The sequence below is a fragment of the Sciurus vulgaris genome (assembly GCF_902686455.1).
Source record: "Sciurus vulgaris genome assembly, chromosome: 11".
NCBI classification, from domain to species: domain Eukaryota; kingdom Metazoa; phylum Chordata; class Mammalia; order Rodentia; family Sciuridae; genus Sciurus; species Sciurus vulgaris.
In genome coordinates, this window is record NC_136472.1 from 118109751 (window position 1) to 118136285 (window position 26535).

The window sequence follows — 26535 nt, forward strand, 5'->3', positions numbered from 1 at the left end:
TAAGTAACTTATCAGAAAGTCATCAGATTGCTTGGCTGGGAAGACATGGTGTTTAATCCTGTGTGGAAAATGGCGCTCTGGAAACTGATCAGCTGTTGAACCTAGACATCCTGACGCCAGGTCTCCTCAGTGCTGTTATTTCTTCTCAGCCCCTGAGGGCCCCCGGTGAGTTAGTGGATGACCAGAATTCTTGGTTAAGGTTGTTTTTATTTCTTCCAATTGGAAAAAAAAAAAAATAACCCATGATAATAGTTTCCTCATAAACCGGTTTTTCCTGGGGCTGAGAGTAAATGAAGTTGGATGGGGAGTGGGGTGGGGCAGGGAAGGGGAAGCAGGAAGCTGAAAGGATTCTTTCTGGAAACTAGCACAGCTTGCAATCCATTTGTCCTTGGCTGCGTGGTCACTGGAGCAATTTGTCTGTGATAGGGTTTCTGTCCCGTGTCCCCTCACACCACCCCCGTTTCATTTGTCCTTTAGGTCCTAAGAATTTGTCCTTTCCAGGTGCATCAGCGTGTCCTCTTGGTCTCGGCCTCTATCCTTGGCCTTCTAATGGTAAGCCCAAGGCTTTCCCCACCTTCTCTACCTTGTGACCTTACATGATTCATGTGTTTTCAGTTTTTTGATAATTTTAACTCCTATTAACCAGAGGAACACAAACAGGTGATAACAAAATTAATGACCATTTGGGAAGCCACACCCTTAAAAACAATCTTGAAAACATATATGTTCCCTCTTCTTTTTTCTTCTTCTTTCTTTAGGGCGTGCGCTAGAGAGAGTGGAAAAGTGAAGAGGATAGAGAAAGTGAGTAGGAGAGAGAGAAGCATGAGAAAAGATGGCGGGGTAGTTATGGTGAAGCAGTTGAATTCTGCCGGGCTAACAGGGGACCAATAACGGAGAAGGATACTTGCAAGCTGACTGATAAACCAATAGCTAGTTAGGATGTTCACAGACTGACAGTAGTTGGGAGGCAGGTAATGGCTGCAACACAAAGGGTTGGGGGAGCAGCTTTGTACATTACACCAGCCATGTGTGTTCTTAGTGGAGTTTGGTTTCCAATTAGATATGAATGGATTGGGAGGTCCTTTGGATTGGGAGACTTTTCTAGAATATTCCTGCAGGAGTTCAGGAGTTGTTTCTGGGGAATCAGCTGCCCTAGTCTACTCCAGGCCAGCTCCTAGATCAAGCTAGTCTGAGTTTTGTTAGCGGTAGAATCAAGATGGCAGGGCCATCAGGATTATTTCCTACATCTGCTTCTGTGCAGAAGCCCCCAAGGCATGAGCACTTCTGCTCTTAGTTGGTTGGCCCTTGAGAGTCCTGCCCTCATGTCTAGATGGGGTGGCATAGGTCTTTCTGGTCCCCAGAGATTCCCCTGGGCTGCAGGGCAGCCTTCACTTCCTCTGAGAAGCTTTTTCAGTGCTGGCTCCAACTTGAGAGTCGTCTTCTGTCCTCTGGCCAGCACTCTGTCTTATTTGCTTGCCTGTGTTTTGTTCACCAGCTGGTGGTTGGGACAGTTCTACTCTTAGGTGGAGGTTTCTTTCTTTCTGCTGCTTCTTCTCCTTTTTTTTTTTTTGGAAATGGTCAAAACTTGTTTATTTTCTGATTTCACCTGTGGACTTCTGACCTCAGTGGCAGCTGCTACCACCTGGAAAATTCTCAAACTGGTTGGGGCAGATCTTGTCACTTCTTGTCTTAAGGTTTTTGCTTCTGCGGACTTCCCAGATGTTCTTGCTTACCGGCTGAGGGCTGCTTCCTGCACACCAGAGGCAACAGATGCTATCAACAGAATGAACATCCCAACTCCTCCCAGCCCCCCAGCCCCAACCCAAGTTCACATCCCCCCAAGTCAGGTTGTTCCTGTTGCCTACCCCTTCCCAGATCCAAATGAATGTGAGGGTCCAGTATTAGAGTGTCCTCAAGGTGAAGGAACAAAGAATTCAGGGGCAGAAAACTTGGACTGAAATCCTCATTCCATAGCTAACAGTTTGATCTTAGATGTGTTTTCCATCTCTTGAATTCCCATTTTCTTCATCTTTAATATGGGGATCAAAGTATATATTTCCTATCTACCTTATGAGGTCAAAAAGACTAGATCTCCATATGTACATGGAAGCACTTGGCAGACAGATGTCATAGGAAGACTTCAGAAGGTTTTAACACAGAAAGAGGCACTTCGTAGACAGTTTAAATGTGAAAGCTTATGGTCAGTGTTAAAAACAACACATTAGTATGCAGTATCTTTAATGAATTGAAGAGAGCAGCCCATGTTTGCACTGAGGGAGATGTTCTCTGATGTCACCTGTAGGTCCTCTGTGAGGCTCATACACAGCGACCATTATCACTGATCGTAACTGCTCAGGCTTGGATTTGTCATTAGGTCTGTGGCACAAAGGCAGCAGAGATCCCGGTCAGACAGGAAACAGTAAGTGAATTAATCCCTGAGTGTACCAGAGGGAAGAGACAACAGGACTTCTGTGTGACAGGGGCTCAGTTAGCCTAGGTGGAAGATGCAGACCAAGTAGAAGAGACATTTAAAGCAGAGAGGGCATGAATAAAGTTTGGAGGATATTTAGGGGACACAGTATATTTGGGGGCACAGTGTTTAATATAAACAGTGAAGGACTCAGGTCAAACTTGTGTTGAGGAGGCTGGTTTCGTGTTCTAAGAACTGGTGTGTCAGGCATGGACTTAGGACTTCATTCTATCTCATTATAGAAAAACTTACAGAGGGTGTTAACCTGGGAAAAGGCATATTTAAAGCCACTTTAGAAGGTAACAGGTGGCAGCCAGAGCTCATTAGTATGCAGGGGTCACCTTGCATCAACTTGTAGGAGCAATTGCCAATGTGGATTTCAGTGTCTTCAGAAATCAACCACAGTGGGAGTGTTCACCACAGAAACTGGCAGATGATCCAAATCAGTTTCCCCAATCTGGTTTCCAGGAATGTGAGCAAAGTTAAAGGGTTATTTCAATAAGGTGGGGCTTTAATAGTTTACAAATCTGAGATGCCTGTTAAAAATCCTTCAGGTGCCATCCCAAATAGCATGAGTCAGAATCCACGATGAGCAAGGAGGTAGGAACCTATTTGTAGTGGTGTGTCTCCACACCCCAGGTGCTGGAGATTGAACTCAAGGCTTCATGCATGTTAGACAAACAGGGTACCACTGTGCTGCATCTTGAGCCAGGAAATTAATTTTAATTTTTTAGTTGAAGCAAAATTTTAGTACAATATTGAAGTCTAGCACTTTCTTTTTATAAGCAAATGTTAACCCCACTTCATTTGGTAAACTTTTTTTTTTTTTTTTTTGCTTTTCATGCAAATATTCAATATTCCATACCCCATATCCTCTTTCCCACCATGCATCATTTCCTCCATCAGCAGATTTGATAGGAGTTCTTCAATTTCTTTCTCCAATTCTGCACATACACCTGAATTTAGCTTTCTGTAACAGTGTTATTTGCTTCGTGGCAAACTTGATGAACTCTTCCGTGGGCAGTGTTTAGCTTTCCACTCTTCAGGGACCCTTGGTAGTCAAGTATTCTCTTCACGTTAGATGTCCCAGTCTCAGGGGTGGCTAGTCAGGCCACCTGATCCTGAACAGGATCCTCCATCACCATGTGCACACTGGGGACCAAGGGACCAGGGAACCCACAATTCCACCCAGGAAAGTAATTTTTAAGTTTTCACATGCAACCAGTGTGATATTACTTTTTGGACCAGGACCAGGACATTTTGGGTAGAGAGGAGAGGGTGGATATAAAAGTTGTTTCAGAGGTAGGGAACATAACTCAATGACAGACGGGAGGTAGAGAGTGGCAGAGAGGGAACAGCCAAAACTGAGTTTCCTTGAACAACTGAGCAGATGAGTGGCGTTGTGGGTGACTGAGCTAAGGAAGGCAGACCTGAGCTGTTTGGGAGAAAAAAATAAAGGGTGGAGCAGGGGAGGGGGAGTTCTGGACTTGCTGTTAGAGGAACCTGGGAGGATTTGGTGATACCATGGGAACTGAAGTGATATGGGAAACTGGAACTTGGTGGATCAGTCGGAGCTGGAGAGACAGGTTGGAAGTGAGCATGTGTTTTTGTTGAGGTCGTGGATTTGGATGAGATTGTCAGAGGAGAGTGTGTGGCGTGGGCAGAGGTCAGAACTTCAGAAACAATCTTTCAGAGGTTGGTAGAGGAAGGGAAGCCGCGGAGAGATTAAGCACACCGCAGTTTGTATGTTGATTACAAAGCCAACAGGTCCTAGGCAGGAGTGGGCCCTACAGGTGTTTTCCACATTTCTAGAAAAAACCACATAGGCATTTTTCTCTATCAAGATAACCAAAGACCATAGTGTTTGCTTGGCTCAAATTCTGTCAACCCCATGGGGTGAGGCATGCTATTCGATTATGATCTGAAGTTCTGAATGGTACTTGTGTGTCTTTGATTAGGAACACACACATATGCAAATTAATTGGAGGCAAGGACTGTTTCAACTGTTGTATCTTCCAAAACATGACATTTTAAGTATTCTTGATGGGAAGGAAGTTGGGGTGTTGTAGGGAACAGAAACATAGCCCTCTCTGTGTCCTGTCTTGCTCTTGTGGAGAAGAAACTTGAGCAGTTTAGGTAAAGGGACCAGTATCAAGCTGCTTGTCCAAAATAAGGTTTTGGGGTTATCTGTGCATAAACTGTTTTATTTGCTTTGGGTTGGAGAATTTTCTGCAGCTTTCTAGCACTGACTTCTTTCCCTAGTAGGAATGCTGTGGAATGGGAAGCAATGGATTTTCTTGGCAGGGAAGGGACACAGACAGAAGGGCAGGAGTAAGGGAAGGCATAGGTGTGGAGGCGAGGGAGAGGCTGGCCTCTGAACTCCACTGGCCAGAGTCTCCACCAATTCTCACTGCCTTTGAGTTCTGAGAAGCAACTTGGTTGACCACTTTACCTCCTGAGCAAAGTTTTACCTCTTAGTGACCTAGTTAATTTGTATTTACTTTCTTAAGCATGCCTAAGATTTCACTGTGAAGCTAAGTAGTGATTGAGGCTGAAGAAACTACTAGGATGTGTGAAATGAGAAAAAAAGTGGCGTGTTCCTTGGGTTAACCGGACAGAGTTGGAACTGTCAGCTCTTGCCCCCATTCTGAGAAGCCATTTCAGAAATATAATGGGGTAAGTATAATTCTTTTAATTGTGTGTGGTGCGAGGCAGAGATTTCTGTTGTGACTGAGGTGTCCTTTTCCCTTTGTGAAAAATAACTTAGAACAGGGCATTAGAAAGAAAATTTAATTTTTTCCCCATCAGCGCTTGACATCTGTTTTCATGAAAGCTAAAGACTGGCATAAAAATGTAAAACTCATAGAGAATGAGAGAGAGAGAGAGAGAGAGAGAGAAAGGGAAGGGAAGGAAGGGAGAGGGAGGGAGGGAGGCAGGGAAGGAGGGAGGGAGGGAGAAAGCAAAGGGAAAGTCTTAGCCTTGTAATTAAAATAAATTTCCTACTTTCACCTGTAATGTCTATTTGGAAAGCCACGTTCTTTCCTGCCTGCCTTGGAGGCACTATCAAGCATGGGACATGACTTCCTGGCTTGGAAAACTGACAGCTGGACCAAGACTTTGGCAAGAGCATGTGGCAGAGGAGGGCTGGAAGTGGGGAGATGTTGGTGGATTTCGCTGTGGTGGTTTGGAAGTCCACATACATCAGCCTAGTGCCTGAAACGTAGTCAGGGAAAGCATGGACAAATGCATGACCCATCAGGAATGCAAACTGAGTAGTGGGCTCCTTGAGGCCACGGGCCTTGCTCACATATCCAGGGTGCTTTTAACATGTTTAGAAAATGCTGAACAAGAGGGAAAGTGCAATCTATACTAACTATCTACACTCACTTGAGAGTATGCAGGATTCCTCTGGACTGGCCAGAGAGTACCAGTGGAAGCTGAGCCTTGTAAGCACAGCAAGAGAAAACAGGGTCAGATATTTGTGCATTCATTCATCAGACATTATCGCACGTATAACATGTGCTAGGTAGAGTGCTAAACATTGGGGATTGAAAGAAATGACAAAATAGGATCTTCGTTCTCAAATAACTTACAGAGTGGTAGAGGGTACTGCGACATGCATCATTAATTACTGAATCCTGAGAAATGTGATAGTTGTTATGAGAAAAGTGAGTACAGGGTGACGTGGGACTCTGGTGTGCGTGACAGCCATCAAGGAACATTTCTCTGAAAAAGTTTTACTTTTAATACCTATAATAACGAGTACCTACTTCCATGTCAAATACCTAAATATCTTGTGGGTATTAATTTATTTAATTCTGACCACACCTCAAGAACGTAGGTACCATTTTATGGTATAGAATAGAGAGATTGAAATTGAGTGGCATAGGTGACAATCAAAATTCCAATGCAGGTGATCTAACGCTAGGGCCTTCAGCTCACTTTCTAAACCATATTGCTGCAACAGTGGGTATTGGTGGGACACCTGAGGGAGCAGGACATGCCAGGCTGGGAGAGGAGCGATTCAAAGGTGAGGGCTGGTACCATGGCTGTAGTTGCGCATGAAGGGACTGAGAAGTGAGAAAACAATCAGATCATGAGGCTTTTTATTGCCGAGATAAGGAATCTGAACTTTGTTCTGAATTTATGGGAAGACCTGAGATTCTCCCCCCCCCCAGTTCTGGGGATTGAGCCCAGGGCCTGGTGCATGCTAAGCAAATGCTCTACCACTGAGCCACACCTTCACCAGCCTCAGGGGTTTAAGCCAGGGAGAAGGGATAGAATCTGCATGTCATGTGGTCACTCTGTCAATATCAAGGGCAGACTAGAGAGGGGCCAGATGGGAACAGGAAAAGCTCTTAGGAGGCTAGTCAAGTGATCCAGCGCGGAGTGTTTGAGCAGGAAGACGTGGGGCTGAGGAGACTGTTAAAGTGGAGTCTGCAGGACTTGGGGTGGTACCATGTGGGATGCATTCGAAGCTTGTTTGGATCTGTGCTGTGGAGTACAGGTGAAGCCAAAGTGAGGCATCCTCTGTGATTTTTCTGTTGGATATTCAAGAGGGCTCAGAACCACTGGAAACGTATGATATATACAAATAGGTATTGTGGACATTTATTGAATGCTCATTTATTTATTTGTCAAACCTGTTGATTGTTTATGTTAATTTAATCTTCACAACAGGTCTGTGAAATTTCTTACATTTTAACAGATAAGAGGACGGGGATGTAGAGTGGGCTTACAGACAGTGCTTCGAGTTACTCAGAAAACAAGCAGCAGAGCCAGAACTTAAATCCTGGGTTTGATTTGAAAACTTCAACATCAGTGCAGTCCAATAAAGTGCTCCGTGATGACTAAAATGGTCTGTCTGTATGGTCCAGTGTGGAAGCCACTTGTTACCTGTGGATACTGAGTACCTGAAATGAAACCACGGCTATTAAAGAATTAGGTTTCTAATTAAATTATATATAGCTACATGTGGCTACTGACCACTGTGTTGAGCAGCTCAGCTCTCTGCAGTGTTTGGGAGTCATTAGTATCTCCATCATAATTAAAGACTTGGGTGTGGATACAATCACCCAAGGAGATGTATTATGGTGGATTTTAACCTCTTATTTGTTCCAGGCATATTTGAGAATGAGGAAAGCTATAAACATCTCTCATGAATGGACAAGATTTTTTCAAAGTGTCTTGTTAACAATTTCACAGGTCCTTGAAACTTAGTGTCCCTGTTATAAAGCAGGAAGAAAGTCCAATGGCATGTTACCTCCTTGAGAACAGAGACCTTGGTTGCTTTTTTTTTTTTTTTTTTTCAGTCTTCTATATCCATTGTCTAGATTCTAGAATAATGTCTAGTACATAGTTGGTGCTCCATAATTTTCTAAGGGCATGACTGAATGAGTCCTGGGGAACACTTTAGTTAGAAGAGCTACGAAACTCCCTAAAAAGAGAAGACGACAGCAGAAGTAGGAAGATTGAAGACCTAGGAGAGGGTGGTGCAGCAGAAGGCAAGTGGGTAGAGTTCCAGGCTTGGGAATAATTATCAATGTCTGACCTGCCTGGATCATGTGAAAGGTTAGGATTTAGTAATTGTCTTTGGCTTTGTCAGTACTGAAATCCCCCAAATAAACATATAAATAAATACACATCCCTGGACAGGTTCAGATCCTGACACAATAAATTTAGGGAGGGGCCAAGTCATCTGCACAGCAAAGCTCCCAAGTTTATTATGTTTTGACCAAAGTATAGCAGTTGCCAAGCAGCGTATTTCAATGGCCATAAAGTGAAGGGGAAATAAGGGGTTGAGGGGGAACTTTAAAAGTCAGATGTTAGCATGTTTAAAGGGGAAGGAACTGTTAATGAGAGGAGTGTGTGTGAATCATAGTGATACAGGAAGCCATTTACCTGGGTTCTGAATCCATAACTCTTACCTAGCTACCCTCCTTTCTGCCTGCTCCCAGGGGGCTCCATTGAGCAGAAGCAGCCCTCCTAACCAGGAGGTTAGGAGACAGGTTATTGGCTTTCACCCAGAGAAAGCTGTTCCTCAGTAGTAGTGTTTGAGAGTCAGGAGGAATGTTGTGTAAGAAGTTGGCAGTCATTAGCAGTGCCCCAGTCACATCTGTTTACTTATTTTCTATTATTAGACTTTCCCATACTCACTTGCCAGATGACAAACAGAAACGATTCTTTATTCTCTACCTGCCTTCTATTCCCCCTGCCTCTTTCCTACCTAAACTAAAATTGCAAACACCAGAGTTATCTAACATGTGGAAATAATTTGGCATGAACACACGGTCGTGTTTTACGTGATATTGTGGCTTTACTTTTCAGGTCAGTGTCTCTCAACGTTTTTACCATGAAGGTTCTCTTCCACATTGGATGTTTCAACATATTTATCTATCTGCCAAACTAACTGTGAATATAAAGCACATGGATCTTCACCACCTAGTAAGGACCATATACTGCCCCACATACTTCCTGTCCATGAGTTCTACCATTTTGGATCCTCACTTCAGTCTTTAAGGCATGCCTGGTTACCCACATCTCACACTGAGAAGAGTTAAATCGCTTACCTGGTCTTCCGCAGCTAAGTGGAAGAGTCAGGACTAGAACTTGCATCTCCCTGACTGCAAATCCTGAACTCCAATACTGCGATTGCATTACTTGTAACTTAATCCTCATTTCAGTTCTATAAATTGAGGATTAAGTTGTGGGTAATCACAATAAATCATTTTTTGAGGAATTAGGCTAAGAGAGGATAACCCAGTTGGCCAATGGTATAGGCCAATTAAACCCAAAGCAGGGGCAAACCCACGCTTGTCTGTCTCCACACTGTCCTGACTACATCCACTGCCTCAATTTATTTCCTCTTATTACTAATCGAAGACATCTATAATACCCCTTGGAGGCTTCTCTCTCTCTTTCATACCTGGGATTGAACCCAGGGACATTTAAATACTGAGCCACATCCCAGCCCTTCCCCCCACCCCCAAGTGCTGTGGATTGAACCCAGGGCCTTGTGCTTTGCAAGGCAAGCACTCTACCAACTGAGCTATATCCCCAGCCCTAACCTCAGCCCTTTTTATTTTTTATTTTGAGGCAGGGTCTTGCTAAGTTGCTTAGGGCCTCTCTAAGTTGCTAAGACTGGCTTTGAACTTGTCAATCCTCCTGCCCCATCCTCTTCAGTGGCTGGAATATGGGTGTGTGCACTTTGATCCTTTTTGAGCTTCCAATTAGCGTGAGATAATTGGTGCTGGATGGCAGAGTGCAGCCAAAAGCAAATAACAGCCACACATTAGCCTATGCGGCCATAGTGTGGGTAAATTTATAGCTTCCCTTAGGCTCTGGAATACTGAAGGGCAGCTTGCACACGCCTATGACTGCTAAGTTCACCTGAATCTCAACCCCCTTCTGACTTAAGAGGCCTTGGGTCTTGCCTGGGAGAGAAAGAGCTGATTCTACTTAGGAAATGCTTGTTCAGAAAGGTTGCCAGATTCTGTATTCCTAGCCATCAAACTCTGCCTTCCAGAGGGCACCAGGACATCTCCTTGGTGGCTTGTGAGTTCTTCATGTGTCCTGGGTCGGGGGAAGGAGGAAGGGAGATCAGTGGAATCATGAGCATTTGCCCAGCCTGCATTGCAGGGTTCCTGGTCATAGCCTAGTGAATTCCTGCCTTCTGGAACGTGCTTTGGCTCAAGTTGTTATGGATTTTCCCCAACCCTTTCCAGTGTGGCTGATACTAAAGTGACCTTCTAGGATAAGCTCCTGCACTTGCATACTGGTTAAACCAGGATTCTGCTTCAGCTGGTTTCTGTCTGGAGTGTTCTGGAATTGTCAGAAGAGCTTCCCCACCTCATTTAGTAACACAAGCTAATGTTTTAGAATTTAATTTATGCAGTGATTTTTTTTTTTTTTTTTTTTTTTTTTTTTTATCTGATGCTTGAATTCACAACAGAAGGGATTTAAGCCATCCCAGTGCCTTGTCTAGCTGTCTTGGAGGGAATGGCAAACAGATGCTTATACAAATTCCCTTGGTTTCGGCATTAAGCCATCTTTCACCATCTTGTGCCCAGGCAGTCATTCCAAAAATCCTTGTTTAGGGCTTCTTTTTCAGGCTAACAGACATTTTCATCTGTTCGTGCCATCTGCTGGACCTTTTCCAAGTTTTTTCTGACTTCTTTAAGTCAGACTAGACACCAAGGACTTGACTAACCTGGGGTGGATGGGGACATGGTCCTTGCTGTTGTGGCCTTTCTCCTTCCTCTGTAAACATCCTAGTGTAATGATTGTTTTTGTTTTGGCCTTGAATTCATTAGGGTGCAGCGTGAGTTGCTCAGGGTCCAAGTGGCCTGAGTCATTTGAAAGCATTCATGTAAAAGGGCATACTAGTTAGTTTCACGACACTATAACAAAATACTTGAGGAATTTAAGTTATAAAGGGAATAGGTTCGTTTTGGTTAATGTTCCTAGAGTTTCCAGTCCAAGATTGGGTGGTAGCACTGCTTTGAACCTCTGGTGAGGGCAATATATCATGACAAGAACGTGTGGCACAACAAACTGCTCACCTCAGAGGAAAAAATAGGAAGAGGCTGGGGTTCTGCCACCATTTTGAGGCAAATCCACAATGATCTAAGGACCTCCCAATACCCCTTTCCCACCAAAATTCCCACCATCTCCCAGTGATGCTACCCTGAGGACTTTTGGGGAACACCTACCTAAACCATTGCATTCTACTCCTGGCCCCCAAATGTTCATGTCCATCTCACAATGCAAAATACATTTATTTAATTCTCAAGAGCCCCAAAGAACTAACTATTCTGAATCTCTGGAAATTCTGCTCAACAATATTATTTCATGGGATTGAGTTGGAGAAGTAGTCGACATTATTTAAGATTAAGATTATTATAAAACAAACTCAAAATATGAAAGGAGAGAAGACCAAATCCCTCTTAGGACACTCCAAGGAGGAAAGATGGCACCATGGATTTGCTTGCAGTTCTTCCAGCCCATTGTTCACCAATGTTCCCAGAAACTCCAGTTGGTGTTCACCACCCGCACCTTGTCCCTTTCTGGTGTTGCTGCTTCCCAGTATGCAGTGCATACCTGTGCCTCCTAGATGGGATGGGGGCGAGCTGTCCCCTGCTAGGGGTGCCAGGTCATAGTCGTCTTTATCTGCCCACTCTCACAATGCTTGGTGCATGGAAAGTAGTAAGTGGAGCCCAACAACAATGCTTTCTCATTCTCTTTTCTATCTGTCTGAATGGATCCAGTTTCAAGTGTCAGTGCAAAAACTTGTTAAACATTCTTCTCTTACTGACCGTAGAAGGAATGACTGTATTCTGTGGTCTCAAAGCCTTTCATAGGTACTTGTGAATGTTACCATTTTCTCCTTTTAAAAGTAGTTATACTGAACCTGGCCTTCCAGATTGCAGACACCTTGAACAGGTGTCTTGTTCCTTGTTAGGATCCTTATTAGATTCATGTCTTCATGTCTCTCTCTTTTTTCTCCTATAACCCATGAAACAATGCCTTGCCCATGGTAATGACTGCTAGCATTATGCATCAGTTAATATACTGCTCTCCATGCTTCATGTTTGTTCTTAAAACCTCACAACAGCCTTAGAAGGAAAGAACTCTCATGACATCTCTCTCCATTTGATAGGTAAGGAAAGTGATGTTGAATAAATTGCTCAGGACCATGTAACTAGGAGTGGAGCTTGCATTCAATTCCAGGCTGCATAATCCAGATTCTGGACTCTTAACCACTGCCTCAATGCTGCCTCCTGTTGGCTTAAGTGCATTGAGGGCATTCTATAAACACTTGCAGGTTGGTATTTCTTAATTACCTGGAACCAATAAATAGTTTGAACACAACTCAGTGTCGTCTAAATCTCCTCCAAATGAACTTTTTTTTTTTTTTTTTAAATCACATAAGGGAGTTTAGTAAGCAAAGGGAGTGTCTCCCTGCAGGGTAAGAGAAAATGAGAGGAAAAGAAAGGGAAAGAAAAGGGCACGCGCAAGAAAAAGTGTGAAAAGCGAGGAGGAGAAAGTAAGCAAGTGTGTAGGAGAGAAAAGATGGCGGGGTAGCTACCGTGAAGCAGTTGAATTCTGCTGGGCTAACAGGAGACCAATAACGGAGAAGGATACTTGCAAGCTGACTGATGAACCAATAGTTAGCTAGGATGTTCACAGACTGACAGTAGTTGGGAAGCGGGGAAAATGGCTGCACCGGAAAGGGCGGGGAGAGCAGCTTTGTATTATATCCCCCCATTTCTGTTTTTATAAGAAAATCTTTTGTTCTCCAGTTCTTTCCCACCTTATCTCTCCTTCCTGCCTAAGTGATTAGGGCTGGTTTTGCAGGTGAAATGTAAAAAGTCCATTCTCCCAGGGGAAGTCTTCAACCTCCAAACTTCCAGAGGCATCCAACTGAACTTTCTAAGTCAGAGGCCAGAATGGGCTCCTTAAGTTTGGCCCTGGTTCAGGTTCCTGATGCTCTGTATGGAACAGCCTGGTAGTGAATCTGGTTTGGAAGCTGACAGTGCCATCTAGTGGGATAACTTGGTAATATTGGCTCAGAATTCTTTTTCTGAAAACTTGGAACATTGCCATTTAGGTTGGGAGCCCCCTTAACTAGCTTAAGGTTAAGATATGATTGTCAGTGGGAGGGCAGTGTGAGTTGAAAGAACCAGCCTATTCTGGCCCGAATGGGTCAAAGTCAATTGACCTCCTCCTTGAAGAGACTGTAAGGTTGATGGTCATTTGGTTTGTTGAACCCCGTGGACTGTTGTAAATGGCGTAAAGCATGGGGCTTCAGGTACCCCTCCTCCTGCTTCCCCTCACATGGGCTGCCTGAAGTGTAGGCCACTACTCATCACTGGAGGCTTGTCTATGGAACTGTGTCCAATTTGGAATTTGAGTTCCAGCCATCTGTGGTTTGCCTACCACAGAATAACACTCATTGCAGATTGTATATAAGAGGATGCTTGACACGCCCAATTGTCAATCCCAAGCAAGAAATCCTATGGGTCAATAATATCACAGTGAGATTTTGTTATGAGGAGTTTTAATAGGTAAGTTTGTCACAGCTTGCACGGGAAAATGATGAATGAACACTCCACAGTGAAAAAGCAGTAAAAAAGCGCTCGGCAGAAAAGAAAGAGAAAAGGATTGTGTAGGACTTAGCTCTGCCATGCAGTTGGAGGCTTTGTCTAGGTGCTGTTCTGATTTCTGGGGTGTGAGTGTATGAAAATTTTGATTTAATTTGCTTCCAAAACCATTTACTTCTTCCTGGAAGAACAGGACCTTAGAGTGTGACTATAACTGTATAACCATAACCAAATAATTCATGTACTTCTTTGGTTGAGATGAAATACTTTAAGATTGTTCAGTTTGTGGTTTGCTGGGAATTTAGCCTAAGGAATGTATTCTAGAGATCATATCAGCAAACATTGCAATGAACAATTTTTTTTTTTTTTAAATGGGGGATTGAAATCAGGGGAGGGGGTTACCACTGAGCCACATCCCCAGCCCTTTTACTTTTTAGTTTAAGATAGAGTCTCACTAAGTGGCTTAGGACCTCCCTAATTTGCTGAGACTGGCCTCAAATTTGTGATCCTCCTGCCTCAAGCCTCTCAGATAGCTAGGATTACAGGCATGTGCCACCATGCTTGGCCTTGTTGCAGTGAACAATTTATCAGAACAAAGGAATGATTTTGGCTGTACTGTAGCTTGGATTATAGTGACATTCATATTAATAAGATTTTTTTTTTGTCTTGTTTGTATTTCTTCTTACTAGTTGTTTTCTTTTTTCATTTTTTTAAGTTTATTTTTATTGTAAACTTTTTAAGATTTATTTTTATTGTAAACTTTTGATTTATTTTTATTGTAAACTTTTTTTCATTTTGTTTTCTCTCATTCTCTCTTTTTTAAAAAATTAGATTGGATGACGAAGGAATTCGAAGACATTTAAAAAAAACCAACCCATGTTTATTATTAATTGTGATCTGTGTGTGAAATTTATGATTATGCAATTAAAATGATCTCAACTTAGAAAAATATAGATAAAACTCCCAAATCCCACAAAAATAGAATACCAAAAAAAATTTTAGGGTCACAAAAAAGAAAAGTAGACAAAAAGGGGGGGAAAAGAAAATAGGCATTCTGATACTGCCAGATAAACAATGAAAATACAGACATTTGTGCTTTCTTGAAAAACTGATAGTAAGAAAAATACCAGCATAGGATGATACTCATAAAATCAGTAATAATTTAGTGGATTTTTAGAAGGAACATTTTGTAGCCAGACTGTTTTAGTCAGCTTTTTTATTTATTTATTTAAATTTATTTTTATTGTAAACAAATGGGATACATGTTGTTTCTGTTTGTACATGGAGTAACAGCATACCATTTGCATATTTATATATTTACATAGTGTAATGATGTTTGACTCATTCCGTTATTTTTTCCTTCCCCCCCACCCTCCCACCTCTCTTTTCCCTCTATACAGTCCCTCCTTCCTCCATTCTTGTCCCCCTCCCACTCCCCATTAAGTGTCATCATCCGCTTATCAGTGAGATCATTCCTCTTTTGGATTTTTGAGATTGGCTTATCTCACTTAACATGATATTCTCCAATTTCATCCATTTGCCTGCAAATGCCATAATTTTATTATTCTTTATAGCTGAGTAATATTCCATTGTATATATATCTATATATATAGATATATAGATATATAGATATCACAGTTTCTTTATCCATTCATCAATTGAAGGACATCTAGGTTGGATCCACAGTGTGGCTATTGTGAATTGAGCAGCTATGAACATTGATGTGGCTGTATCTCTGTAGTATGCTGATTTTAAGTCCTTTGGGTGTAGGCCGAGGAGTGGAATAGCTGGGTCTTTAGTCAGCTTTTTTGCTGCTATGACTTAATGATCTGACCAGCACTATCATAGAGGAGGAAAGGTTTTTTTGAGGGATCATGGTTTCACAGGTCTTAGTCCACGGAAGGCCGGCTCCGTTCCTAAGGGCTAGAGGTGAGGCAGAACAGCATGGCAGAAGAGTCCAGCAGAGGGAAGCCTCTCACATCAGGAAACAGAGACTCCACTCGCCAGATTCAGATATTTACCCCAAAGCCACTCCCCAGTTTCCACCTCCTCCAGCCACACCCTACCACTTCAGTTAATCCCTTCAGAGATCTATTCGCTGATTGGGTTAAGACTCTTACAAGCCAATCATTTCTCCTCAACCTTCCTGCATTGTCTCACGTGTGAGCTTGGCGGGACACCTCATATCCAAACTGAAACACCAGGCACAGTGGTGTATAACTGTAATCACAGCTACTCAGGCTGAAGAAAGGTTATCACAAGTTCAAGGCTGACCTCAGCAACTTAGCGAGATCATTGTCTCAAAATCAAAAGCAAAAAGGCCTGAGGATGTAGCCCAGTGGTAGAGTGCCCTGAGGTTCAATTCCTAGTACCTGGGGGGAAAAAATTGTAGTAGGACTTTATTATTAATAAAATCTATTCAGAGCTGGGCTTGTCTGCCTTTTCCTGGGAAAGCCTCTTGGGTGAATGCTGTGGGCTCTGTGGGCTCCTGAAGTCTTTCTTGTACTTCCCTTCTCAATTATGCCTCTACTCCTCAGCTCTGACATTGTAGCTTGAAAGCAGTTAAGGAGACTGCATAAATGTCAAGTATGGCTGTGTACCCATAAAGTGTCATCATGGACTTTGAGGTTCTGATTTCACATTATGCTCAAGTGTCCTAAATATTCTTTTTTGGATTTCTTCCCCAATCTTTTAAAAAATGCAAAAATCGTTCTTCGCTCATGGGCTATATGAAAACATGGCTCCAGATTTGGCTTGCGGACTGTCGTTTTCAAATCCTGGTCAGATGCCTGGAGTAGTTAATAATTGTTCATTGAGAAAAAAATTCTGAGTTTATCCATTATATAGATAGTGTCATGAGGTGTCTGAACAGATTTTTCTTTCTCTGGAAGAAAATGAAGGGCAGTTTATTCCGCATCATCTTAATGTGGAGTCTTAACAGAGTTCTGACCTTGAACTTGGGCAGTCCTCATCTCACCTGCAGGCCTGGGAGGAGTGGAGGGATTCCACCTTTTATTCCTTCTTTTGTTACCTCACTCTCCTCAGCCCTCCCAAGAGGCGGAAATGCAGACCAGGTGACCCAGCCCCCACTGTGAAGTCTTTTGCCTTCCTTACATTGCCTTCCTCCACACCCTGCTAAGCCCCTCCCTCCTCAATTCTGCACCAGTTCCTTGGGAGCCTCAGCTGGGATGAGGAAGAATGGAATCAGTAACCTATCAGGGAGGGACTAAGAGGGCCAGGTACAAAGCCCTGGATGTGCACATGCAGCTAGAGAATAACAGGGCCAAGGTCAGGACCTTCTTCTTTCGGTTTGGGCAGCAGACAGTCCTCAGGTGTCTTGGGCGAGGATTTACCAGGTTTGTGTCATTCCTCACACCCTTCCTGATGGTACACTCTCTGTGCATGGGGGAACTCGTAACTCTCAGTTTTGTAACCCTTTCCTTTAGCTGAGTTCTAAGTGACCTCCCCCAGGGTTGAGAAAGAAGCTGAGTGTTAACGGTCCATATCCTGTGTCTTCCCCCAGCAGCCAGCAGAGCAGCCAGCAGAGCAGCCACGATGACGATTCGAGCAGGTTCCTGAGCCCTCGAGTGCGGGAAGAAAGGTGAGACCCAGGGGGCGGGAGGTGGGTAGAAACCGGCAGGCAATACTTTTGAGTAAGATCCTGCTTTGGCAGTGGGTGAGGACTTTGGGACATGGAAGAACCAGGGGAGAGTGCCAGAGCTCTATGCTTCAGTGGAAAGACAAGCTGTTCACCCAAGAAATGAGGGTGAAACACCAAGGGGAGATGTCAGCCTGTGGCAAACCAAACATGGCGGCAAGAAAGGCTGGGTACAGCCTGGATGGTGCTGCGGGAGGAGGGGATTTTGTGCTGAGGAAGCCGCATGTCTTGAGGTGGTGTGCGTGTTGTGTCCAGGGGCGGCACCATACCAGCCCGAATGGCTTGGAATGCATTGCATGTGGTTGAGGTTAATGATGGAGAATGAGGTTGGATATGTAGGCTGCATGGAGAATATGGGGGCTCCTAAATGCTCAGCAGAGGATTCCAGATACAACTAGCTGTGTGTTCAGGATTAAGAGGACCAGCTGGCATGATGTGTGCCATGCTATGAGTGGTAGACAGAAGGGGGTTTGTGGTAGCAAGTTAAACTTCTTTGTCCAAAGAAAGTCAATATATGTGTTTGGTGCTGGGGATTGAACCCGGGACCCTGAGCATGCTGGGTAAGTGCTTCACCAAGTCTACCACCATACTGATGTTGATTTAAAAGAGGTCTCTGCTAGCTTTCCACAGGGTCTCTGTTTTTGATCTAGCTCTGTTGAAAAAACTCAAGGTGCTTTTGCCACATTTATCAAACTTAAATAAAACTTAAGGAAATTTAACTAAAATCAAGATTTAATATGATTTCGAATAGAACAGTGGCTTCTACTGGGAACAATGGGAAGCCAAAGAGATAGTTTTTAAAAAAAGGAAATGTGATATTGTCTACTAGAAGAGATTAATTTCTTTAGGGTAAGGTTGCCATAAGGAGCCTGTTTGATAGGATTTCTTTGTGTTCGTGGGGTACTGGGAATTAAACCCAGGACTTGGCACATGCTAGGCAAGTGCTACACCACTGAGCTATTTCCTCAGCCCTCTATTATGATTTCAAATAGACCCTATCTTAGTAAGTTGTCCAAGCTGGTCTTGAACTTGTGATCCTCTTGTCTCATTCTCCCAAATAGCTGGCAAGATAGATGTGTACCACCATACCCTGCTATTTGATAGGATTTCATGTGAAAAAGAACATTGGGGTTTTATTTACTAGCCAAATATGAGCCAATAACAGGACAGGACACTTTGAAAGTTTTAAAATTCATTAACAGACGCATCATACACAGATTAAAAAAGAGAGAGAAAGAGAAAAGAGATGTCACTGGTAGTGTATATGAATTTGATCATATCTGGTATATTAGGACCAGTTCTTTGGAAATGGACATTAGGGTCCAGAAGAGAACAATCCATGTCCTCATGGGAGCTGGTTGAAGGAAAGGGGTTGGCCTGGAATAGTGAAGATTGAAGGTGACTCTTTAAATATCTGAAAGCACAAGAAACAAGTGTGAAGTTAAAGCGAGAAGAGTTTCCGCTCAGGTTAACCATTTCCATGGTTAGAGCTGATCAATGGAATAGACCAGGCATGCAAAGTAATGCACTCCCCCTCTACAGAAGATTGAAGCCAAAGCCAGGCAGTGTGTCAATGGACCTCTAATCCTTACCTCTAGTTTATAAAGTCTTGTGAGTTCCGCCCTAGTTCTCAATTTCATGCCCATTATTAACCAAAATGAACGGCTCAGTTCATCAGTTTGAACAGTGTATATGGAGACATGGCTCCCCACCCACAAGGGGCAAAGACTAATTATTCTTATCAAAATGCTTACTCACTTGTGATCTGAGAGCAGTTTGCTCTGTCCCCAGAGTAACCTACACTCTCTTTGAGACTTTCTGGATTTCAACAACTGTACGCTTAAATTGAGAAGGAACTGCAGCGGTCCCCAGTACAACTTCCTTCCCTGTGCTTCATGCCAGTCAACTCTGAAAGTGTACTGTCCATTTTGGACTGGTGCCCTGGGCCAACTCCTCACCTCACTTCTCTTTTTTTCTTTCTTTTTTTTAAATTAATTTTTAAAATTTATTTCGATTCATTGTACACAAATGGGGTACAACTGTTGTTTCTCTGGTTGTACACGAAGTAGAGTCGCACCATTTGTGTAATCATACATGGCCATAGGGTGATGTTTGTCTCATTGATACTCAGGTGTTGAAGTATAACACCAGAAAAGCACGACAAGGCAAGCGTAGGGTAGAAAGTAAGAAGCTTTATTAAAGAAAAGTAAAAGCAGACTTTTCCGGGGTGGAAGAAGGGGTCCCAAAGGTGGAATTCATTGGATTGAGCAAATCTTGTCCTTTTCATAGGTTTTAATCTCCTGTTCTTTCCCCCTGATCTCTTTCCTTCCTGCCTACCTGATTAGGCCCAGTTTTGCATAAAGTGAGAAGCGGTGGGCAGGGGGAGGGCCAAGGTGATTCAGGCAAGTAAGGGCCCAGGGGGCATTAATCAGCGTCTTCTTGCCTGCAGTCCTTGATAAGGGCAGGTAAATTTGGTTATCAATGGGCTCGGGTGATCCTTGACATTCCATTCTCCCAGGGCAGTCTCCAACTTCCAGAGGCAGATGGCTTTCATGGCCCCCATTTCCTCCATCTGATCCGATCCCCTATTTCTACACTAACTGCCTGTCCCCAATTCTGGCTTCATCATCCTATTATTTTTCCCTCCTCCCACCCCTCTTTTCCTCTATACAATCCATCCTTCCTCCATTTTTGCTCCCCCCGCCCGCCCCACCCATTATGTATCATCATCTGCTTAGAGAGATCATTCGGCCTTTGGTTTTTTGGGATTGGCTTATCTCACTTAGCATGATATTCTTTATCTTTCTTCCATCCTTCTTTCATTCTTCCTTCCCTCCCTCCCTCCCTTCCTTCCTTCTCTCCCTCCCTCCCTTCCTTCCTTCCCTTTCTTTCTTGAACCCAAGGGCACTTTACCATTCAGCTACATTCCCAGTACTTTTTGTTTTTTTTATTCTGAGGCAGAGTTTCACTAAATTGAAGAGACTGGCCTCAAACTTGCCATCTTCCTGCCTCAGCCTTTGGAATTGCTGGGATTATGGGCGGGCGGGGCGTACTCAGCATTTCCTATTATTTCTATCCGGTGAGGCATTACCGGGAGAGATAGCTAAGTGCTGAATGCGCATACTCCCATCCACTTTCCCTAAAAGGGTCTATCTCCTATTGTGGGACATGACTGCTAACTAGAGAGAGCTCTGTGTTTGACCCAGGCAGGAGGCTGGAAGCAAACCCCGCTACAGCAGGCTTTGCTTTATTCTGCAGCGAAGTCAACGGATCAGGCATGGGAGGGCTCATATTCTGGGAATAGAGATGGCCCCCCAGGTTACAGAAGGAATCTGGGTTTCATACTTTCATTGAAGATTGCGGACGTGCAGTTTGGACAGTCAGGGACCTAGCTGTGCAGGTTAAAATTTTAACTCCGGAAGGCTGTTGTAAAAGTTTGAAACTCATTTTTATCTGGGGAGACGGGAGTCAAGATCCTGAGGGATGACTATTCAAATCTTGCCCCTTGCTTTTCTTTCTCTGGGATTCCTTGTTTCCCAGAGTTTGCTGTGCCCCCATTGAGGACTAATTTGCAATGGGGACAGGTCAAAGTCCAGAGACCAGCATTCAGTATCCCCCTCTTCAAGGTCCATTGTTATTGGGGAAGGAGGTACTGAGAAGGGCTTAACGTTTGCCTAATTTCCCCTCTCTCCTCCTGAGCCACACCACCCCTCCATTTTTCTTGGGGAGTTGTCTTGTAGGAGTATTATTTTCCATAACCTTTAACTCCGCCTGTGACTGTTTCTTTGGGACTCTACATTGATATAAATTGTATTCTAGCTCCTTCTCTGACTATTCACTCCGACAAAAAAATTTCTTTCATCTAAACCTTTTTCTGGGAAACTCTTCCGGATTTCTTTCCTGGCCCTTCCTTCCCATCTCCAGCCCGCTTAGTCCCCCACAGTCTTCATGGTGGGTGTGGATGTTTCGCATCAGCTGGCTCTAGGCAGTATGAGGAAGAGCGGGAGGTGAGAACTGTGCTTCCCGTGGTGCCCGCTGTGGGCACTGTCCACCTCAGAAACTCCGGACTGGGACTGGTTTGTGTTCACTCTGGCCTCTCTGTGTTTAAATCTTTTCTCTTCTCAGCCAGTGGGTTTCTTGTGGAGAGAACAAATTCCCAGAGCTCCATTGTCACCAGCCTCAGCACCCAGTTCTTTCTTTAATGTAATTCTACCCAATTTAGAGTTTTCTGGGGCATTGGGGAAGTTGCTCTGTGATGTCCCAGCCTGGGGCGAATGGTGATAACCTGACTCCTGGGGAGATTTTCTGCAGTGGATGGGATCTGGCCCAGGCTCCTGACCTGGGCCTCTTTGACAGATAGCACTTCCTTTCATTAGTGACAGCATTTCCCACATTGCTGAGAACTTTCTGTGATCTTCTCATTTATTTGCCACTCCCCTGTGGGGCAGGAGGAGCGAATATTATCCAAGGTGGATATTATGGACCCTTTTCTGCTGCTGCTTCTCATACACCAAACCACGTGATCAATTACTTGATGAAAGGTCATTTCATAGAGCAGGCAAAAAATTAACATTGATTTCTTATGCTTTAAAGATCAAAAATTGCAGTCTTCAATATAAGATGTGCTTTGAGCTGGTGTAATAAAGCATTGATTTTTCATTTTCTTGTCTTTGCATTGGGTTCAGGATAGCTACAATATTTAGAGACAAACAACTACCCTACTCACGAATTGCTTAACCATGGGCTGGTTGTTAGGTGATTTCCTCCTTGTGTGAACTGAAGGGTTATGGAGAATAATATTTCTATAAGACAGCTCCCCAGGAAAATGGAGGGTCCGTGTGGCTGGGGAGGTGGGAGGGGAAATTGGCCAAACATTAAACCTCTCCCAGGGCATTCCTGATAACAATAGGCCCTAAAGGAAAGGGGCAGAAATGGAATATCGGGCCCTGAACCTTGATCTTCCCCATATCTACTGAATGACAATGGGCAAGATTTGAGTACTCATCCCTTGGGGTCTGGTTTTAACCTGTACAACTAGCCCCTGACGGTCAAAACTGCACATGCACAGTTTTCGATGATTACATCATCCTTATTGCACCCTATAAAAGCAGAATCCCCCCTGTAACTGAGGGCCATTTTCCCACCTGGAAAGTGGACCTGAATGGTGCCCGAGTCCGGGGAGGAATAAAGGCTTCTCTGAATCTGTGGAGGTCTGCTTCCCATCATTTTGCACTTACATGAACATCATACAGTGCACTTGAACTAAGATGGTGGCAATGTTCCTAGGCTGTAGATTTTTTTTTTTTTTTAAACTAGGGATTGGACCCAGTGCAGCATAAATGCTAGGCAAGTGTTCTGCCATTGAGCAATATCCCCAGCCCTTTCTATATTTTATAGTACTGGGGACTGAATCTAGGGGTGCTTTACCACTGAGCTATATTCCCAGCTCTTTTTATTTATTTATTTTTTTTTGAGACAGGATCTTACCTAAGTGACTGAGGCTGGCCTCAAACTTGTGATTCTCCTGTCTTGGCCTCCTGGAGGTAGGATTACAGGCCACCATGCCTGACTTAGGCTATATAGTTTTTTTCCCTGCTCTTTCAGTTTTAAACTAATCTTCAGTCTCCATTATATAATCTTATGGGAGCCAAACGTAGCACATGACTATACTTACTGGCAGCAGGTGGAATGCTTCAATGTGGTCAAACTTAAGGACTTCGTAGAGTTTTTTTTCCCCCCCTCATTCACATCCATCTTCTGTCCTGAAGGCAGAACCCTCTTTGGAGCCATGAGGGAGTAGGGGAGAGCAGTTTGGTGTGTGCATGCACAGTGGAATACAGAGCTCTAATCCATTTTCATGCTTCATGGTGAAGCCTGGGGCAAAGGAAAACACTATCTCCCGGGTTCAGCCCAAGCTGGACCAATTAAGGTTTCTCAGGGACTCATTTCCCAGTGACAGAAACTTCTGAACAAAGGAGGACTGTAGAAAAAAGGAGCCGTTTTACTAAGGAGCTTTTGTGTACACCAGGTTAGTTCCAACATGATGTGTTCTCAGTTGACTGGGAAGCCTTCAAGTAGTAGAAAGGTGAGCTCTGGATGGGGGTGGGGATGTGCATGTGAATCCAAAGGCAGGGCCACAGCTCCTGCCCCTGGGCTCAGAACACAAATCCACATACCCATTCCTGCATGCAGGCATGTGTGCCACAAACCTTCACGATACAGGATACAGGGGAGCTCACTAGAGCCCACCCTGTGAAGTGAGTGGAAACTTGCTGACTGCTGATGGGCAGGCACTGCCATATTGACAAGAGCAAATGCCTCACAGAGTTCTTTTGAGTACCTTCTTTGTTTCTTATTAACTGTGCATCTTAATTTTATTTATTCATTTATTTACTTATTGCAGCACTGGAGACTGAACCCAGGGTTTTGCATGTGCTAAGCAAGCATTCTACTGAGTTTCCTCCGCATCTCTAACTGTGTACTTTTTAAAAGCAATTTACTTTGTTTTATTCAAACTCAGTTTCATCATTTGTAAAAGTCTGTTGTCCATCACATCTTCGTGTAAAGAATAAATTAAGTCGGATGTGGTGGTGTGCACCTATAATCCCAGTGGCTCAGGAGGCTAAGGCAGGAGGATCACAGGTCAAAGCCAGCCTCAGCAACTTAGTGAGGCCCTAAACAACTCATTGAGACCCTGTCTCTAAATAAAATACAAAACAGGGCTGGGGATGTGGCTCAGTGGCTGAATGCCCGAGTTCAATCCCCGTACCCCACCACCAAAAAAAACCAAAAAAAAAAAAAAAAAAAACCATGTAAAAATTTTTAAAACATTAAAAAACATGTAAAGTGCCTGGCACTTAGTAGTTGCTTAATAAATGGTAACTACTAGTATTTTGGCTATCACGAGATTCGGCACCATTTCTTAGGGGATTGGATCTATCCTCTTCTGTTCCCAAGAAAGCACAGAGGGAAAATAGGTGGAATATTCTGAACTTGCAAATGTCAAGTAGACATTGGAAAAATGGACTAAGGTGTGGTATTTTCCCTCAAGAGCTTTTCTGTCTTATGGTGAGATACACATGCAAACAAATAAGTATAATACAATGTAGTAATTGACACAGAATCATTTATAAGGTAATAAAACTAAAGAATTTGTTTACTAAATGCTTACTATGTGCCAAACCCTGTGTAATGAATTTTACATACATTTTCTTTGTTTATTGGTGCATTATAATATAGATTATAGTGGGATTCATTGTCATCCTTTCAACAGGATTATCAAGCAGATGCAGTTGTCTCCATATTGGAGTTTAGAAGGCTGTGGCTCCATGAAGTTAAGAAACCCTCCCAAGACTAACATAGCTAATGTGCTTGGGGTGAGGGCGGTGCGGGGTGCTGGGTGGGAGGAGGGGTATCCAGAAAGACTCTGCAGGGTGATGCTTGAGCTGAGAGCTCCAAAATGAGTAGGAGTGTCACAGGGACAGCATTCCCAGGCGAGGGAACAGGATGTACATAAGCACGGGGGCGTGAGAAAGCAGGGCGTGTTCTAGCCGCAGACACTTAGGTATGGCGCAGCTTCATGTCCTGGGAGTGGGGAGCTGGTGAGTGGCCAGAAAGGAGTTTTGACTAGGTAGGCAGGTGCTGGATCATGACCTGTCCTTGATAATGCCATGTCCTTATTGATGATAGGGAACCAATGAGAGATCATGAGAGAGGGCGTACCCAGGTGTTTTAGTCCTTTCGGGATGCAGTGACAGAATACCAGGCACAGGTGGCTTATAAACAATAAAAAATTATTTCTTATACTTCTGGAGGTTGGGAAGTCCAAGGTCAAGGTGGTGGCAGATTCAGCGTCTGATGAAGGCCTTCTGTTTTCTTCAAAGATAGCCATCTTTTCTTTATGTCCTCATGGCAAAAAGAGCGACTCTGTTCTCTTTGGTTTCTTCTAAGGGCATTAATTCCAGTTACAAGGACTCCACCCTCATGACCTCATGACCCCCAAATGCCCCATCTCCTAATCCCATCACATTGGAAGTTAGAATTGCACCATGAATTTGGTGAGAGGGTGAGCTAATATCCAGTCTATAGCACCAGGTCACTCCCAGATATTTTTGTGAGAAAAATCCCATTGGTTTCAGTGAGGGAGATGAATTTTAGGGACAAATACTGAAAGCAAATAGATGAAGTGGAAACTAGTCCTAGTTGACTCATCTACTTTCTTATTTAATACTTGTTTATTGAGCACCTAGTATATGTTATTCACCCTGTAGGCATTGGGGTACATCTGTGAACAGAAAATCAACTGTCTCCTCCATGGTGCTTGCCCTCTCATGGAGATAGACAGTAAACAAATAAGAAAGCATCAATTAATAATAAATGCTATCAAGAAAGTGAAGTAGGGTGATTGAGTATTGCAAGTACTGGGGTGGGTGGGGAGGGCTTACTGCTGTGGCTACATCCTTGCTGAGATCAGAGGAGCATGTCTTGAATTATGGTAGTGAGAACAGAAAAGGAGGAACCAATCAAAGACCTGGGAGGTAGATTTGACAGGACTGACATCCAGGTTGAGGAGGTCATTCAGGACGAATCTAGGATTTCTAACTTAGGCAAAAACAGTAACAACAACAGAGTAACCCAGTCTGCAGGATTGGTGCCTGCTTAGATTGTGACGATGGCTCCACCACAGGCTGTGTGATCTCGCGACAGTCAGTTGACTTCTGTGCCTCATTTTCTCATCCTTAAAATGGGTATCATAATAGTCCATACCTCACAAGGTTATTGAGAGAACGGCATGTGTTGTGTGTGTAATGGTTAGAATAATAATAAGGTCTGTTCTTGGCTAGTTTTATGTGCTTGGATTTTTATCATTATTAACATTTTCAGCAAAGGAGGAAGAATTTGAAGAGCCAGGGTGGCTGTGAATTTGATTTAGACATGTAAACTACCCATGGCATATGCAAATGGAGAGAAACATCAGGTTGCTGGCTGTCCTCTGATGCTCGGCAAACAGATCTGCAAGTAAGTACCTGTCTGGGTCTGCAGGTGTAGCTCAGAGGCAGAAGGCTTGCCTAGCCTGCTCCAGGTCCTGGGTTTGATCCCCAGCACTGCAAAGAAACAGACCAAAAGATGTATTTAGGAGATAAGATGTCCAGGACTTGTGGCCTGTGGGACTGGGAGAGAGGCCTTCAGAGCCAAGTCCTAGGATTCCTGCTTTCTCAGCTGAGTAGTGTCACTTATTGAAAGGTAATGAAGGAAGGTTTCAGTGTGGGCCAGAAAAGATAGATCCAGATCACGGGAAAAGGATC

At 43.7% G+C, this 26535-nt stretch overlaps 1 protein-coding gene and 1 long non-coding RNA gene across 12 annotated transcripts in view; both read left to right on the forward strand.

Moving 5' to 3' along the window:
* The window catches only part of GRAMD1B (GRAM domain containing 1B), a 245247-nt gene that overhangs the window by 94463 nt on the left and 124249 nt on the right, over positions 1-26535 (forward strand). For 8 of the 11 annotated variants that reach the window (XM_079104494.1, XM_079104495.1, XM_079104497.1 and 5 more), the window contains one exon: positions 17096-17173. In XM_079104494.1, the coding sequence (XP_078960620.1) occupies positions 17096-17173 (78 nt within the window). Of the gene's footprint in view, positions 1-4980; positions 5147-17095; positions 17174-26535 lie in introns of all 11 variants that reach the window. The other 3 variants (XM_079104499.1, XM_079104492.1, XM_079104500.1) reach the window with 2 other exon arrangements.
* LOC306640383 lies at positions 17180-22665 on the forward strand. The gene is made up of 2 exons (XR_013757799.1): positions 17180-20879; positions 20930-22665. It is a non-coding gene; the product is annotated as an uncharacterized lncRNA (long non-coding RNA).